The sequence below is a fragment of the Sorex fumeus genome, unplaced genomic scaffold (genome assembly GCF_029834395.1).
Source record: "Sorex fumeus unplaced genomic scaffold, SorFum_2.1 ptg000002l, whole genome shotgun sequence".
In the NCBI taxonomy this organism is placed as follows: domain Eukaryota; kingdom Metazoa; phylum Chordata; class Mammalia; order Eulipotyphla; family Soricidae; genus Sorex; species Sorex fumeus.
In genome coordinates this window covers 10,893,917-10,911,493 of record NW_026606059.1, presented here as the reverse complement: position 1 = coordinate 10,911,493, position 17,577 = coordinate 10,893,917, and the positions used below count along the sequence as shown (strand labels likewise).

The following is a 17,577-nucleotide window of genomic DNA, read 5'->3' as shown; positions in this document are numbered from 1 at the left end:
GAATCTAGAATTACGTTCCCCTTCCTCCCGCCCAAGACTGAGCTATAAGGAAGTTGGTAAGAAGATCTATTTTCTCCCTCAAGTCAGCTGTCTCCTGTCTGTGACTGATACTACACACAACAGTGAAGCATCTGTGTTTCGGGGAAACGATGTGTGAAAACAGTTTTCAAAAATGCAGACTGTCTACAGAAAAAGAAAACCCCAAATATGGTGGGTTACCACTTTGGAGAACCGACTGAATTTGGCTGTGAATGGGAATCTAATTGCCACCCATTTCTCTGGGAGCCTTCTACGAATATTGTGTTTCATTTAACTAGAGAAAGAGCCACATTAGCATGATGTCCTTGTGGAACTTGTTTTTTAAAAATTAACTGGTTTCTTAATAATTTGCATTTCTTCTTGACAGTCCATTAGAGAAAAATAAGTAAAGCCACAAGTACAAAAACTGTCATTTGTTTTGGCAGAGAAGAGAGGAAACTTTATACTCAAGTGTTACAAATAGCTACTTGTATTTGAATTATGACTACTGATGATTTCTCTTATTCATTTATAATCAGAGAAAGCTTTCATCTGCTCTTGCTACCATGGATTGCATAAAAATATCATCAGCAGAGCTGAACTTAAGGGTTGTCGGACCCACGGGGCTGGGTTGTAGGAGCTAGAATCACTGTGCCTGTTGCAGAAAGTCTTTTCAATCCTCCATCTCATCACGCAAGAGCAAACAATGTATTTCTGTAAACTGGGGAGCTTGATATGATGGGAAAAACCTTGCAGTTTTTCTTCTTCGATAACTTAAGTCACCAGTTTCCATCTGATGGTCTGTTTTTGATGATCTTATAAATTGTTTTGATGAGCAGCTGTCAAAGAAAAGTTTGGCTAATGAGAGTTTCTATCATTAAGGTAAAAAACACACAAAGCTGCCAGATTAATATTTCTAAAGTGCAGCTCCAATCAACATTTGCTCTGATTAATTCTAATGTCCCTGCCTCCGTCTCTAATTAACGCTTGAGTCGCATCCTTGGACTTCAAGTGTCTTCACCCTATAGCCTATTCTCTGTATGTTTAGTATAAAGCAGGTCAGGGGTAGTTAATCCAGGATGCACATAAAACCACCTGAAAAACCTTTTTTTAAAAGATCAGTGTTCAGGGCCCATTATGTGCTAATTAAAAATTAATCTGGGGTAAAGCATAGGTATTATTTCATGTTTCTACTGCATTTAACTAGTTCAGTCCACAGTAGTTAGAAAAAAAAAGCTTATTTATTTATTTATTTATTCTTTTTGGGTCACACCCGGCGATGCTCAGGGGTTACTCCTGGCTCATGCACTCAGGAATCACTCCTGGTGGTGCTCGGGGGACCATATGGGATGCTGGGAATCGAACCTGCGTCGGCCATGTTGGCTGCGTGTAAGGCAAACGCCCTACCCGCTGTGCTATCGCTCCAGCCCCTATTTATTTATTTTTGATGTCTTTAGATTTATTTGTACAGAACACTGACTTTTTTGCTGGGGGAACACCCTGCAGTGCTCAAGAATTACTTTTGGCTCTGCACTCTGGAATCACTCCTGGCAGGCTCCTGGGACCATATGGGATGCCAGGTATGGAACCTAGGTCAACTGCATGCAAGGCAAACGCCATTCCTGCTATACTCTCTGTTTGGTACAGTGAACATTTTTTTTCAATACTCCCAAATTCTGAGTCAAAAATTCAGACAGGTTGGACGAATCATGCAGGGGTTAAGTCCTTTGCTTGTACATGGCTGACCTGGTTTGATTCTTGGCACCCGAATATGGTCCCGAGCACTAGCAGGAGTGATCCCCGAGCATGACTGCTGTTGGTCCTCAAATAAGCAAACAAACAAATTCAGACAAGGTACATAGCAATGAGGGAAATTAGAGTCCTGTCTACATTTCAAACAGACTAACTAGAGGAGCAAATGCTTCCAGGGATAACTGAGTCTAGGTGGCATGATATAACTACTGATTGATTCTGAATGTCATAGACTTGCCATATAACCACTGTGAAATGTCCTTCAAATGTGTTCATGTCCTTGAGCTAGCCTAATCCTTGCTTCTTAAATGGCACTGCTTGAGAATTTCTGTTCTTGGTCTTCCTATCAACTACCTGCAAATTCCCCTCCCCCATCAGATACCCTATAAAATGATGTTCTTTCCTTTCCTCTTTCTTTTTACTTTTTCTTCCTTTTTTCTTTTTCTTTCTTTCTTTCTTTCTTTCTTTCTTCTTTTGGGGGAGGGGTACCCCAGGCTCTGTGCTCAGTGATCAGTCCTGGCCAAGCTGAGGGGATCATATGTGATGCCAAGGGTTGGCTGCATGCAAGGCAAGTGCCCTGCCTGCTGTCCTATCTCTCCAGCCCTAAGGTGAAACTTCTGATTTCTTGGCAAACCAGTCTTTGGAACAGGAAGTCAGCTGGGTCATCCTGAGTAAGAAACCTAATTTCTGCCCCATTCTCAGAGCTGGCCGCTTGGTTTTAGCTGGCACATAGTGAAAACATCCTTGACAACAGCACTGCTGGTGTGTGGCTTCGCTCTGTGCCAGCTGGGGTCTTAACCAGGGTGGCACAAAGAGCTGGGCATGACTCCAGTGGTATTGAGATCACCTGGAGAATGGCTTCATCAATCAGGTATTCGCTGCATAGACAAGGACTCAGGGTTGGACTCAACTAGGCTGCCACATGCCACATGGTCTGGAGAGGAGACTGCCTTCCACACAGCAGGGGCCAGGGATCAAATTTCTTGCAAGAAACCCCACACTCTAGGAATAAGCATGGTCAAAGAGGGTGAAATGGTGAGGCCTTTCACCCACCTAGCAGTAGAAGAGACTCACATCACTTTTGTTTTCATTCATCCCAACCATCACAACAATCCTTCAGGGGCAACCTGCCTATTCTCCACTGGAGAGTGCCACTGAATTTCTGGCCGGGTGTTAAAATTGTGTGGTCATCCCTCTCTGGCCTTTTCAACTACACAGATAGCACTGAAAAGTGCCGGGTGCATTTCCTGCAAACAATTAGTGTCCTTCATTTTGTGCCTTAAATGCCTTCCTCTTTCTGAGTCCAGGTGAGCTGCCCTGCAGCTCCTTGGGGTCAAGGCAGGCTGGAATCCTTGGGTCTCCTTCTTGAAAGCTCTGCTTTCAAACCTGGGGTGAGGGTGTGGGACTTTGCATATTCACAAAGACTCTCCGGGGATCCATGGCTACAGGTTGGAGGGGGCGGGGGAGGGGAACAGCCACATTCCAGCCTGGACCCTCTGAGGTTATCATCATTTTCCCCGGTAAGGAAAAACGGCTGCTTCAAGATTCAGCCACTTGTTAGAGCCCAGAAAACAGATGAAGTCAATCCCAGTGGTGGCTCGCCCAGAGCTTTCCAAATTCCTCGCGGACCTAAGGCCGACCAGAACACAGCCCTTAGCCCACCGGCCTGTCTCCAACAAGTCTGTTTGGGGGTGGGGTGGGGGAAACGCTCGCTCTTCGCTCTTTCATGCAGTTTCCAGCACAGTTAGCGCAGGGCTGCCGGGGAGAAAGAAACAGTTGCAGGTTCCCCCAAACCTCCGTCTCCACACGTTTCTCTCCAAACGCGGCTCCCTCGTCGCCTGTGGCCTTGCCTTGGGGTCGGCTGGGCCCCGCGGCGAGGCCGGGGGTCGGAGCCGCACCCCAGCGCGGGGGGCTGCGCGTTGCTAAGAACCGCGCGGAGCCCGGCGCGGGCGAGCAGGGGCGGCGCGCGGAGAGCGCGGGGCGCGCGTGGGAACGCGGGGCGCGCGGGGCGGGCGGCTCGGCGGAGCGCGGCTCGGCGCCTGCTGCAGCGGCCGCACCCTCGCCCGGCCGGCCCGGCTGCAGGATGGAGGACTCCCGGGAGACGTCGCCGTCCTCCACCAACTCGTCGCAAGAGCTCAGCTCCGCCCTGCAGCTGTCCAAGGGCATGTCCATCTTCCTGGACGTAAGTACCCGAGCGGGCATCTGGGTTCTGCGCTGCGGGGAGGAGGGTGGCCCCCCGATGCTCCTCTGCCAGTGCTGGCCTGGGGTCCTCACCCCCTTAGCCCCCAGACCTCCCCCCGCTCACCCTCCCGGCCCCTGTCTGGCCCCCGGGACCTCCCCGAGCGAACGCGGGCGCCGGGCACCCGACAGCCACGCAACTTGGAACCCGGCTGTCCCGCAGCTGCAGCGCGGGGCAGAAAGTTCCGATTCCCCCCCATCCCCCCACCCCCGCTACTCCCAGTCTCGGAGCCAGGCCAGAGCTGCTCTGTCCGTGAGGGTCGGTTCCGAGGACCCCGCCAGTTTGCAGGGGCGAAGGTGTCCTGCGCGCTGCCCCCAGCCCCTTCCCTGCGCTGTTGTTACTTTGCAAGCAAGCACGTTGACCGTCTTTGCTTTGCTCGCCTTTTATTTTATTTTATTTTATTTTATTTTTTACACCGAGACGGCCAGGCTCTCCTTTAAGATGGTTCTGTTCTCGCTGACACCTCCTTCCCTCCTGTTTTTCTTCCCTGTTCCTCGCCTCCCCGGTCCCCCTCCTCCGAAGTGCAACGACTAGTGTCACGTTCTTCACTCCTGCCTTTGGGCTGCTCCTCCACGGGTCCTTCTGTATCCAAGACTCCTTCCTTCCATTTGTCTGATCTGAGGATTTTTCTTTCTTTGACCGCCCCACCCCAGATTTCTTTCTGTGCTGTGGTTTCTAGCCTTGGAGCATATTTTTTTCTTTCCTCTCCACCGCCCCCCCCCCCCCCCAACCTTTTACTTTCCTTCGCTTCCCTGCTGTTTCTGTCTTATTTGCTCTCTCCCGCCCAGGTCTTTTCTTTACCTTTTGATTCTGTGTTTTTTCTTGCCTCCCTGGGCACCCCCAGTTATCCCATCCCCGCTATGTCCAGGAGGGCGAAGGTGGGAATAATTCTGGTCACTTCTTAGAATTCTGTTTGGGCAACATTGGGAACTGGTGAAGGGGATTAAGGAAAGGAGTATTGAACGTTTGTTCCTCCCTGAGTTATGTCCTTTGAAAATCAAGATGAGGACCCCAGAGGCTATGCGTATTTGTGGAAAGACAAAAATTATGGGGAAATACGATTCTCAGTATCAGTGGGTGAAGCAGAGCTGAGAGGGATGAACAGAGAGACCCTCCTAAACCTATTTTCAATGTTTTTTTTTTTTGTGGGACTCTTTTTGTATAGGGAACAAAACCTAAACAAAAAATTAAAACCTGCTCTAAAGCCAGGGTTAGTTAATGATGGGGATAATGCAGAGTCAAATCACCTAGAAGATGTGTCTGGATATCCCGGCATTCTTGAACTGCCAAATCTTCCCACCCAAATCCAAGTGTTCATTCCCATTTTCCCATTCCTTCACTCTGTAGGATGGATTACATTACACAGGAGCAATCAACTCTGATTTGCTTGGGTCAATTAGATGGTGTTATTGGTGCTAATGGTTTAACTGTTCCCTTGAATTCTGGCCATTCCAGATCCAAAGCTCCAGGAGAGCTGAACCTTTGCTCTCCTGGGAAGGAAATCCTCCTGGGCCTGAATCCCAGCAGTTTAGGGGGTCAATAGCTAAACTGCTGGGAGTTGACTCTGAGACCACCTTCCATTCTTTCTCACTTCTGACACCAACTTCCCTGTGGCCCCTAGATCACGTGCTTTTTAAAAAGTGGCTAGTAAATAGTAAATTCTGGGGATGCTGTGAGGATGAATGCGTTGTAGCTATCTCAGTGAAAAAACATCTTCCCTGAAACACATACTAAGCTTAGCCCGAGGGTCCAAACTGTGACTTTTTTCTCTTTCTTTCTTTCTTTCTTTCTTTCTTTCTTTCTTTCTTCCTTCCTTCCTTCCTTCCTTCCTTCCTTTCTTTCTTTTTTTCTCTTTACCATTTTTTGGATGAGATACTGTGATTTACAATATTGTTAATTCACCTTTTTGGTCATGTCATTCCAACACCACACCCATCAACCAAGCACCCAGAATTTTGTCTCAATTCTATAGAAATAAACTCAAGATCTGAGGTCTTTTTCCATTTATTATTCCATTACTCAACTGTAAAGAGAAAATAACATCTCATTGTATATTCATGTATATAGGTTTTTGGACCACAACTAGTGATATTCAGGGAATATTCTTGGCTCTGCCCTCGGGAATTACTCCGGGCAGAAATTTGGGGACCATATGGGATGATGGAGGCCCAACACGATTGGCTACATGCAGGGCAACCAGCCTACTCACTGTTCCTCACTCTGGTCCCTCATTTCCTATTTTATATACATTATTGTTCCCAAATTTTGCAGTTCTAAAGCATGAAATTCCTGTCCTGAGGAGATGAACATTCTCTAAACTGGAACTCTTGCTTTTCTATATCTATTTCTAGAATTCAAAAATAAAAATCTGGGTTCATATGAGAATGAGAAGTGTTAACATGCTTGTATGTTAAAGTCTAAAAAAAAATAAACCCTGCTGTTGGATGTTTTTCTCAGATACAAAAAATTTTGTTTACACTTTTCTTCAATATACTTTGTGAAAATTCTACAACTCTAGTGAAATAAGGAAAAGGTTTTTTAACCTAGGAATTTTGGAATTTTTATTTCTAGATCATATTGCTTTTAGCAGAAAAGAAAATGTAAAATGCAATTTTATTTGATTACTTTTAATGTATTCTAATAGCATCGCTAAGGAAGATTGCTTTTTGAATTCTATTCTGATTATAATAAATAGGTGACAAATATTTCCTATTCCAAAGAGTAGCACAAATGTTACCAACTAGAATTTTCTTTGTCACACAGACCAGTGTCCAAATTTCAGCAAAGCTTTGATTTCCAGGGTTTATATTCTAATTCCAATGAATAATTAATCTTTCAAGACATCTTTATGGTTACTATTATTGACATGAGTAGACATAGTCAGCTGGTAGAAACCAGCCATCACCAGAAAGTCAGAGAGATTTACCATGTATACGGCCTTTTGCTTCTTTTTTTTTTTTTTATCTCCAAATCCTTACCAGTAAGAAGTGTGACACGAATTCTAAAGGTGGTTGTTGTGAATATTAAATAAGACTTCTTAGGGTAGGAAGCTGGAAATGTACATTTCCATTTCCTCCTCAGCTTCCTACTATATATATATATATATATATATATATATATAGAGAGAGAGAGAGAGAGAGAGGTCTTTATCCATATATATGACCTTTTACCATTATATCAGTGTTCTATGCCAAATCCATAAATAACCAGACACAGTAACAACAAAGTCTCCAATGGAGACGTTACTGGGCCCGCTCGAGCAAGTCGATGACCATAAATAACAATAGCCAAAATCCAAAATCAAAACTAAATATGGGGCCTGTTTCTTTACTTGGCCATTTTAATTGCTTTTTCTTCCTAAAAGAATGATTTCATTAAGTCCCAGTTCACGTGAATATTCTCAAATATCTACGGACGCATTTGGTAGCCTGGTGCCATCACCAAAGCTTGTCCCTGTGTTAGTGCAAAAGTGGATTTTCCAGCGCTGGTGGATCCTTGAGAATTGCGTGAACATCTGCATACAAAACTCTGAAGATTAAAAGCATTTACGGCACAGTTGAAGAAGCTGGGAAGGGTCCCTCCCCACACGCCCGGGCTTCCCCCTGGCCCGTGGGCACCATCGCTTGCCCTAGCACTGCCCCGTCCTGCCCACGCGCCCACTCTGCTCCAGGCCTGCGCGCTCTAGCCCAGCTGCGCGCTCCTACTCTGGAATTGTGTCTCTGGGACCTCCCTGGCCTGTGTCCCCGAAGCCGTGTTCTAGCTTACCCTCACCGGTGGCCTCGTGCACATGGATGAGACTCCTGGCCTCGCCTGGATCTGAACTTCCCTGGACATACTGGCTTTTGCCTGGATTCTGTCTGGGCCTCTGATGCCTGCTGCCCTCGGCCATTCTGTCTGGGTGCACAGCCCTACGGGGTCCTGCAGTCTGCAGGCAGTATGGGAAGAGAGAAGGGGGGACAGGAGGGGAGAGAGAGACAGAGACAGAGAGAGAGAGAGAGACAGACAGACAGACAGACACAGAGAAAGAGACAGAGAGAGACAGAGACAGAAAGACAGAGACAGAGAAAGAGACAGAGAGACAGAAATAGACAGAGATAGACAGAGACAGAGAAAGAGACACAGAGAGACAGAGAGACAGAGCCAGAGACAGAGAGACGGAGACCGCTGAGTGTCTCCTTTTATCTGTTGCCATCGCCCATGTGCAGCCCTCAAATTTGGTTGACTCCCTGTTCCCGGGTGACATTGACGGTGACCGATCAAATTCACCACTGTCCACTCTGGGCCCCTGAGTCCAGAGAGCAGCTTCATGGAAGGACGAGGAAGGTGACAGTTATTTTCTTCTTGCAACTAGTCCCCAGGTTGCTGCCTGGCTGCATATCAGGAAGAGCCCCTGTGGGTGTTTAGACCCAAAAGGGGCAGCAGGGAAGAACATTCAGCCCATGTTCCAGCGCAAGGGACATTCCAGATCAAGTTCACTGCAGCTTTGCCCACATCTCTTCATTGCCTTTACCCAGACAGTGGGCTGGAGTGATAGCACAGCAGGTAGGGCATTTGCCTAGCAGGTGCCCAACTGGATTCTATTCCTCTGCCCCTCTTGGAAAGCCTGGCAAGTTACCGAGGGTATCCTGCTTGCAGGGCAGAGCCTGGCAAGCTCCCCATGGCGTATTCGATATGCCAGACACAGTAACAACAAGTCTCACAATGGAGGCGTTACTGGACCTGCTCGAGCAAATCGCTGAATAACGGGAGAACAGAGCTACAGTGCTACCCAGACAGTTTTGCTGTGTTTTTTCTTTCTGTGGAGCATTTGTCCTGAACTACCATACCTGGAGGTGCTCAGGGACTATTCAGGGCTCTGTTCTCAAGGGTCATTCTGAAAGTGCCTCCAACGTCACTGTCACTAATCACTCAGTCACTCCGCAGGTACCCTGACACTTTTCCTATCTCCTTGGTCTTCTTTTGACTTTTAAATGGAAGGGGTAGGTGAGTTGCTGGTGGTGCAAAGCTGTTTGGGGAGACTCTATGATCTGTCTTTTTCTTCTTCCCAGGTCCAAACATGCATGCCCCCCTCCCCCCCACACACAAAAGGCATAAAGGTAAAGGTAAAGGTAAAGGCCCTCCCGTTGATCGTCGATTTGCTCGAGCGGGCCCAGTAACGTCTCCATTGGAGACTTTGTTGTTACTGCGTCTGGCATATCGAATACTCTCGGTAGCTTGCCGGGCTCTCCGAGAGGGGCGGAGGAATCGAACTCGGGTCGGCCATGTTGGCCGCTTGTAAGGCGAACGCCCTACCCGCTGTGCTATCGCTCCAACACAAAAGGCATAGAACTGCAAAACTAGGGATTTCCTGAAAATGAAGCCCAGTTCTCTGTGCAAAGACACTTTGTTCCAATGTCCGTAATATGCTCATATGTGTGCTATGTAGGTGGACCAGAATTATGCGGTGGAAACAAATTTCCAGGCACACTGGTTCTGGGATAGAATTCAGTTACAGCCACGTACCCGTTTCACTTCCGGCACACTTGCTGTCTTGAGAATCTTCTGTTGAAAGAATGAGTGGCAGTGGAGCCCATTGTTTCCTCCTTATTGACAAGGCAGAGGTCACTCTTCTACTTTGCACCAGTTGAAATAAAGAAAACATAGTTGGATTGTATTATACATTCAAGATTGTTTGACCGAGGGAGGGAAAAATAGAGAAATGGAGAAAACGGAGGCCTGAGAGGTAGTACAGCAGGGAGGGAGTTTGCCTTGCATAATTTTTTCAACCCTACTTGCCACTTATTTCCATGCCTGTTTTCCTACATTTTGTGCCATGATGCCGAGTGACCTGGAAATAAAACTACCCTCTGGATATGACTATACACTTAGTTGGAGTTTACTTCCCTGTATTTACTCACCTCCAGATTCTCTGGAGTCCTCTGACTGGTCAGTTATCTTTTATTTTAATAAGATTTTTAAAGTACAGTTTAAGTAATAGTATTACGGTAGTGTTCAAGTTTATAGAATTGATGTACAAAGGTCCTGCACCCCACCACTCCCAAAATGCCCTTGACCTTATCCCCTCATTACTTTATCACCTCTTGACCTAGACTGGATTATTATTATTATTATTATTATTATTATTATTATTTTGTCTTGGGGCCACACCTCACAGTGCTCAGGACTTACTCCTGGCTCTGTGAATAGGGATCATTTGTGTCTGGTTCAGGAAATCATATGAGGTACTGGGATCAAACCCGGGTTGGTCGCAAGTGCTCTACCCACTGTACAATCTCTCTGATCCCTCCTGAACTAATTTTAATGGTACATGGAAGTGGTGTTTAGCAAATACTAGTTTAGTGAGTTATGACTGCATCAAAATTTTATAACACCTACCTTCAATAACTTCAGGTAGGAACTAAGTAATTTTAGTTCAGATTATCAGTGAATATATTTTGAAGTCGGAGAGTGGTCTCAGCATGCTGGTGGCTGGTTCTGGAAGTCTTCGGCTGCTGGAGCCCTGGTCAGGCCGGGAGGAAAACTCAACCCGCTCCCCTCCAAGGGGCCCTGACGAGGACAGCCAGGTGCAGGGGCAGGAGACTCTGCGCTGTTCTCTTCCGGGAGCTGGGTTTTATAGTCTCTGAGTCTTGGCCGTTGATGGGATTACACAACGCCAGGGGACCAGTTGGTGGGTGTGAACCCCGCCTACTGGAATTTGGAGGATCTGGGTGGAGGATGCTCAGCCCAGATCCGAGTAGGCTTGGAGATCTCAGCCCCGGGACCTGCATGCCTTTGTTCCTCTGCAGGTACCTTCATGTGTACCTTCAGCCTACTCGGATCCAGGCTGAGCATCCCCCACCTAGATCCTCCAAATTCCAGTAGGCGGGGCTCACACCCACCAACTGGCCCCCTGGTGCCGTGTAATCCCATCAACGGCCAAGACTCAGAGACTATAAAACCCAGCTCCCGGAAGCGCGCGGCCGTGAATTATGACATCTTATTATCTCATTCCTACTTTGGACAATCTGGCAGGCTACCGAATGTAACCTGCCCACACGGCAGAGTCTGGCAAACTCCCCATGGCATACCCAATATGCCAAATACCAGTAACAATGAAGGGTCTCGTTCTCCTAACTCTGAAAGAGCCTTGAATATGGCACTTTTTAAAAAAATCTCAGGGCTAGGACGAAGGAGACGTTACTGGGGCCTGCTCGAGGCAATCGACGAATAACAGGATGGTTGTGATTGATTGCGATTATTATTTTGAAGTCAATTATATTATCTAAAAATTGTTGTAGGGGCTGGAGCGATAGTACAACAGGTAGGGTTTGATCCCTGGCATCCCATATGGTCCGGTCCTCCAAGCACCTCCAGGAATAATTCCTGAGTGCAGAGCCAGGAATAACCCCTGAGCATTGCTGGGTGTGACCCAAAAAGCAAATAAAATAAAATAAAATAAAACTTGTTGTAAAGACACAGCATCAACTGCATTCATAATAGTCTGATAATATATGTAAGCCTCTTTACTATGTATCTTGTGATAGCAACCAGTGAGATAATCCATGGTATCATAATGTTATTAATTCAGTTGCTATCTGCAGTGCACTTTTTTTTTTATATGACTCTGTGGACACAGAGGCAAACTTTGCAATAGCGGTCTTTTTATATTTAATTACAAAGAACTGTCTTAATTGCAAAAGCTTCTGTCTTAATTTCTTCCCTCACTAAGAGTCTGAATGCTATTTAAGATTGCTCTTGATGAAAAGAAATGATAGAAGTGTGAAGTCCAGGTTTCAGTCTGTGTTTTTCCTATTCTTGACACTTTCACCCCATAAGGACACAACAGAACTTGGAACAGAATCAGCATTTGTCAAAGATAAGGAATAGTGTGTTTTGGTCTCCCTGATTTAAAACAGAGACTTTATATTTTTGAGGGAGAAATTGATAAATAGAGGTTCTTCCCCTAGATTCCTACAAGAAATTGTCTGTGTTGTAACAAGTGTGTGTTTTCGGGCCGGCAGAGATAGTACATTGGGTAAGGGGCTTGCCTCACTCACCAGTGATGCAGGATCAATCCCTGGTACCCCTTGTGGTCTCCTAGGCTCTACCAGAAGTGATCCCTGGGCAGCGCCAGGAGTAGTGGCCCTCCCAAAAATGTGTGCTTTGTTCTGCTTTAAACACAGACATTACTTACTATTGAAAACAATCCTACTGCAATAATTAAATGAATTATTTCCCAAAAATGGCCAACTTCCTATGCCACATGTACAGTCAGGGTAATAAAAGGCTATTGTTCGAAAATTTTAACAGGTGAGATTTCTAGTAATAATAGTAGTATTTTTTTAATAAAGCACACTGTAGTAGTGAATTCATCACTCTTCTCCATGAAGTGAACAGAAGGAAGGGAATATTGTGTTTCTGTAGTAGCAGGCAGCAAAACAGCACTTTGGTAATGAAAGCTCTTCGTGATTCATGCTGGCCACCAAGAAGTAATGAGTTAAAAGTGAGCAGCTCTTGTACTTATTCATAATTCCACATAGTTTAGGTAAAAGATCCTCAAGTGTCCCTTTTACCCCGTTTAAAGGTTGTACTTACAATGTGGTGAAGGAACGTGTTCTTTGATGTTATATAAGACATCATTGTGCATTTTATTACCATATTTTCCCTATAATTAAGGACCCATTTTTTAGTTACCAACATAGAAACCAATCTAGCTTCTCTTTGCAAAGATTTCAAATAACAGTTCATTCCCTCCTGTAGTGAAAGGCGGAAAGCATCTTTTCAGATGTCCTAAATAGGGATTCAAAAAGTGTCCCCCAGGATCTACCTTCCTGTAGTTTCTGGACACAGCTTTCTCCAGAGATGTATATTTCCAGGTTATTAGATATTGGATTAATTTCCTCAGGGTGCCATAACAAAGTGCTACACAAAGGGTGGTTTAAGCAGTAAAATGTATTCTTTTGACAACAGGTGAGAGAGAGGGCTACAATTACGATGTGGGGAGAGCCATGCTTCCCCTGAAGCTGCAGTGCTAATGTGTCCCTCGCCTCTCTCTAGCGTCTGGGGAGGCTGTTTGCCCCTGGAATTTCTTTGTTTTTTAATTTTTATTAGTTAAACACCATGAGGTACAGTTGTAGACCCTGGCATTTCTTGGCTTGCAACTCCAGCACTTTTTCATCTACCTCTGTCATCACGTGACCTCTTCCTTTCTCTCTTCTACCACATCTCTGAATCTCACCTTAGAGAAATCGTAAATGCTTGAATTTAAGGTTCAATTCAGTGAGATCTCCTCTTAGTTTAATATTAACATAATTTCTATTCCTAAACCAAGTCACATTCAGAGTTAATGGGGCTTTGGGTTTCAACACAGTTCAACCCAATAAGATAGCAAAAAGGTAAACAGCTACTCATTCACTGTACCAGATTCTGAGTCAACTGGTAACTCTATAACTCCAGGAAGACCACCAGCTGCGGGGGCCAGAGAGATAGCAGAGCATGTAAGATGCAGCCAGTCTGGGTTTGGTCTTCGAGACTGGCCAGGAATGAACCCTGAGCATAGAACCTGGAGTAAGCCTGAGCACAGAGCCAGGAATAGGCCCTGAGCACGGATGAGTGTGAGCTCCAAAGCCAACAAAATACATGCCTTTTTATGTGCTTTTGCTTGAGTAGAGACTATGTAGCCAGGGGGTGATGAAAGCTTGTTGACCAGGCTAAGCTCACTCTGCTTAACTTTGATAGCCTTAGATGGAGAGATAGTGCAGGAGGTAAGACACTTGCCTTCCATGAGAATGGAGCATCTGTGATAGGTTTTGAGTTTCTGTTTGCATATGGTCCTCCACACACCACTCCTGAGCAAAAGAACCAAGAGTACCACCTCCCAGGATGGGAGATGCATGCTGAAAGTAGACTATAGACCGAACATGATTGCCACTCAATGCTTCTTTTGCAAACCACAGCACCCAAAAGGAGAGAGAAAACAAAAGGGAATGCCCTACCACAGAGGCAGGGTGGGATGGGGGGGGATGTGGGGTGGGAGGGATACTGGGATCCATGGTGGTGGAAAATGGGCACTGATGCAGGGATGGGTACTCGATCATTGTATAGTTGAAACCCAAGCACAAAAATTTGTAAGTAAGTCTACAGCTGTACCTCCTTGTGTTTCACTAATAAAAATTTTAAAAAATAAAAAAGAAAGAAAGAAAGAAAGAAAGAAAGAAAGAAAGAAAGAACCAGGAATATCCCCTGACACCTGCTGGGTATGGCCCCCAACCCCTCTTCCCTGCCAATACAAGTAACAGAGTAGGTTCTAAATAATATAGTTAGTGCATAGAAGCAAAATCATAGTGCTATACTTACATACAAATACTTGTTAATCCACAATAGATTTTTTGACTTTTTTTAAGTTTTATTAATATATGATTAACTCACATATATGATTGGGTTGCACATATTTAATCTGGTGATTTGTTACATAAATGTATCTATAAAGTCATCATGTAGCACTGTCCTCCTGTTCATTGATTTGTTCAAGTGGGCACCAGTAACATCTCCATTATGAGACTTGTTGTCACTGTTTTTGGCATATTGAATATGCCAAGGGGAGCTTGCCAGGCTCTGCCATGTGGGCAGGATACTCACAGTAGCTTGCTGTGCTCTCCAAGAGGGATGGAGGAATCGAACCTGGGTCGGCCGTGTGCAAGGCAAATGCCCTACCTGCTGTGCTATCGCTCGAGCCATCATCACTATTGACTATAAATCTAACATGGATAAAGTGTCTTCATGTCCTCTGGTAATCTACCACTTTGCCTGCTAATTCCTAAACAACTCTTGATCTATTACAATTTCCCATATTTACATAAGTGAAAAGCATTTTGTAGATATTATTTTATCTAGATTTTTTTACTCAGCATGACTACTTTGCAATCTATCGAAGTTATTATTTGCACCCGGAGCTATTCTTTTTCATTGTTCAGCTCTGCTCCACTGTGTGGATATATCAAAATTTGTTTGTATATTGATTTATTAAAAAGGCCGGAGCGATAGCACAGCGGTAGGGCGTTTGCCTTGCACGCAGCCAACATGGCCAACCCAAGTTCGATTCCTCCGCTCCTCTCGGAGAGCCCGGCAAGCTACCGAGAGTATCTCGCCCACACGGCAGAGCCTGGCAAGCTCCCCGTGATATATTCGATATGCCAAACACAGTAACAACAAAGTCTCCAATGGAGACGTTACTGGGCCCACTTGAGCAAATCGATGATCAACGGAAGGGCCTTTACTTACTTGATTTATTAATGGGCATTTGGGTGAGTTTCAGTTTTTGACTATTATGGTAATATCTTATTTGGTAGATTGATACTTATTTAAAGTTGGATTTTCTCTTATTTGAAAATGGGTAAGTAATCTGAAAGTGGAATGTTTACTACAATATCTTTTAAAAAATCATGATTAATTTTTTTATTTTTCCTTTTCAGATACTGAGGCGAGCAGACAAAAATGGTAAGAAGAAAAATATATAGCTTTTGTTCATTAATATTTTACCTTTTAAATCAGTTTTTAATGAATAATAAGGCAGAGTGGAGAAATTGACACATAAAATGTTAACTTTTTCCACCAAGAGATTTAGGCAAGTTCATAGCATCAAATATTCACGAGAAGTTGAAAGAACTATTTATATTTGATGGGAAGGGGGAATTTATGCCTTAGAAAGAAAGAACCATCTTATTTAGGTTCTGAGTTTCCTATTGCTGCTTTGATTTTAAAGTACTAATATCTTCTAGTTTTGAATATTTACTGTATACAAGGTATCGAACAAGTGCCTTGCATGCATTATGCTTTAGATTTAACAAGATATAATGCTGAAATTAAACAATAGGAACAGATCTGCAGCTAGTCTGCATGAGTATTCAAACTAAATGTAGTAGAATCATTGGGGCTGGCTTCTGCACTCTAAGACCTTTTTCTGTATCCATTACCAGATTTAGTTTTACTCCTTGAGTCTTGACCTTGAAATAATAATGTACCGAGACTAATAATCTACAGAAAGGGAGAAAAGAGAAACTAACAAGAAAAAAATGTGTAAACCAACTACCATATAAATGATGCATCTCTACGCTGTCATAATCAATAATCTTTGACCCTTTGACTCCAAAATAAATTTTGTTCTATGGGTACCAAATCAGAGCTTATTGAGTTTATGTTGCTGTGATAGTAGAAGGACACAATAGACATTTATTGTTGACAAAGAGTTTCCTGGCAAATTTAGTTTACCAGAAGTCCTTTTCTTTGTTTAAAATACGATTTCTTATCTAGGGGAGATTACAGACAGAATCCAAAGCAGGCCGTTTAAAGACGCACATTACAGCCTAGTTAGCCGCTACACAGCCGAATCAAGAAAAGCTTAACTGGTGCTATCAGCATTTTAACTCAAGAGAAAAGATGTTAATCCACGGAGAAATAAAAGTGTCCTAGATCCTTCTACTATTTAACTTTGTATATCCATCAAAATGCTTTCTCAAACTATGTCAGAGTGATTGGAAGCTTATCAAGTCAGTGGCACTTTTCCCCTCTGAATGACTTGATTTAATGTTAAGACAGCCATAATGATGCGATCACCCTTTCTCTCACCATCAGCCTTCTGCCCGACAGTCACGGTGCAGTGTGAATAGCCCATATATTTCCATGCCACCAGCCTCGCATCTCCCTCCTTATTGCTAGCTCATTAATGCGTGTTTTCTTCCTCTGTATACAAACCCCTAGTTCTCTCAGGTCATACTGCCCATTTCTTGGATCAAGTATGGAAGGTCTTTATTATCTTGACATTTATCACTCTTCTAGGCATTAAAACATGTCCTATATAAAAAGACTTCAAAATAAAAAACCCAGAATGATTTAATGGACTTTATGATGCCTTCATACATCACGTGGTATAGAGTGGCTACTTGCTCTGACTGTCCCAAGTAGTCCTGTGCAGTCCCATATTTCCTATTCCTGGATATCCTGGTATTTCACTTCCACAAGGCTGGAGTGATAGCACAGCAGTAGGGCGTTTGCCTTGCACGTGGCCGACCTGACCAACCAAGGTTCGATTCCTCTGCCCCTCTTGGAGAGCCTGGCAAGTTACCCAGAGTATCTCGCCCACACAGCAAAGCCCAGAAAGCTACCTGTGACATATTCAATATGCCAAACACAGTAACAAGTCTCACAATGGAGACGTTACTGGGCCCGCTCGAGTAAATCGATGAACAATGGGAGGGCAGTGACAGTGACCCTTCCACACACCTTGAAGCCTGTCCTTAGCCCCAGGTCTAATATGCGGCCAAAGCTGTCACTTGTCCTTATTCCTATCATCTCCACCAGTCCCCCGAGACACTGGGCGTTTGTACTGGCCACACTTACAGAGATGATTCCTGCTTGGACGTGTACCTGCTCTAATCTTTCATCTCCTAACCAGCTGGGAACCCTCATTCTCTTTCCTCACAGGAGGCTGCACCTGAGAGGTCAGTGGGATCCCCCAGGCTGGGTACCTCCCTCTCTCTGTGCTCTCCCCACTTGGACATGAATTGATTGTTGCCCCTTCTGGGGATAAGGAT

The 17,577-nt window shown here is 44.7% G+C and overlaps 1 protein-coding gene across 1 annotated transcript in view; it reads left to right on the top strand.

Moving 5' to 3' along the window:
• Nucleotides 1-3,770: 3,770 nt before the first annotated feature.
• The window catches only part of NECAB1 (N-terminal EF-hand calcium binding protein 1), a 202,104-nt gene continuing 188,297 nt past the window's right edge, over nt 3,771-17,577 (top strand). Inside the window, exons 1-2 of the mRNA XM_056137282.1 lie at nt 3,771-3,952; nt 15,460-15,484. Coding sequence (XP_055993257.1) covers nt 3,854-3,952; nt 15,460-15,484 — 124 coding nt within the window. The 5' untranslated portion in view covers nt 3,771-3,853. The remainder of the gene's footprint in view (nt 3,953-15,459; nt 15,485-17,577) is intronic.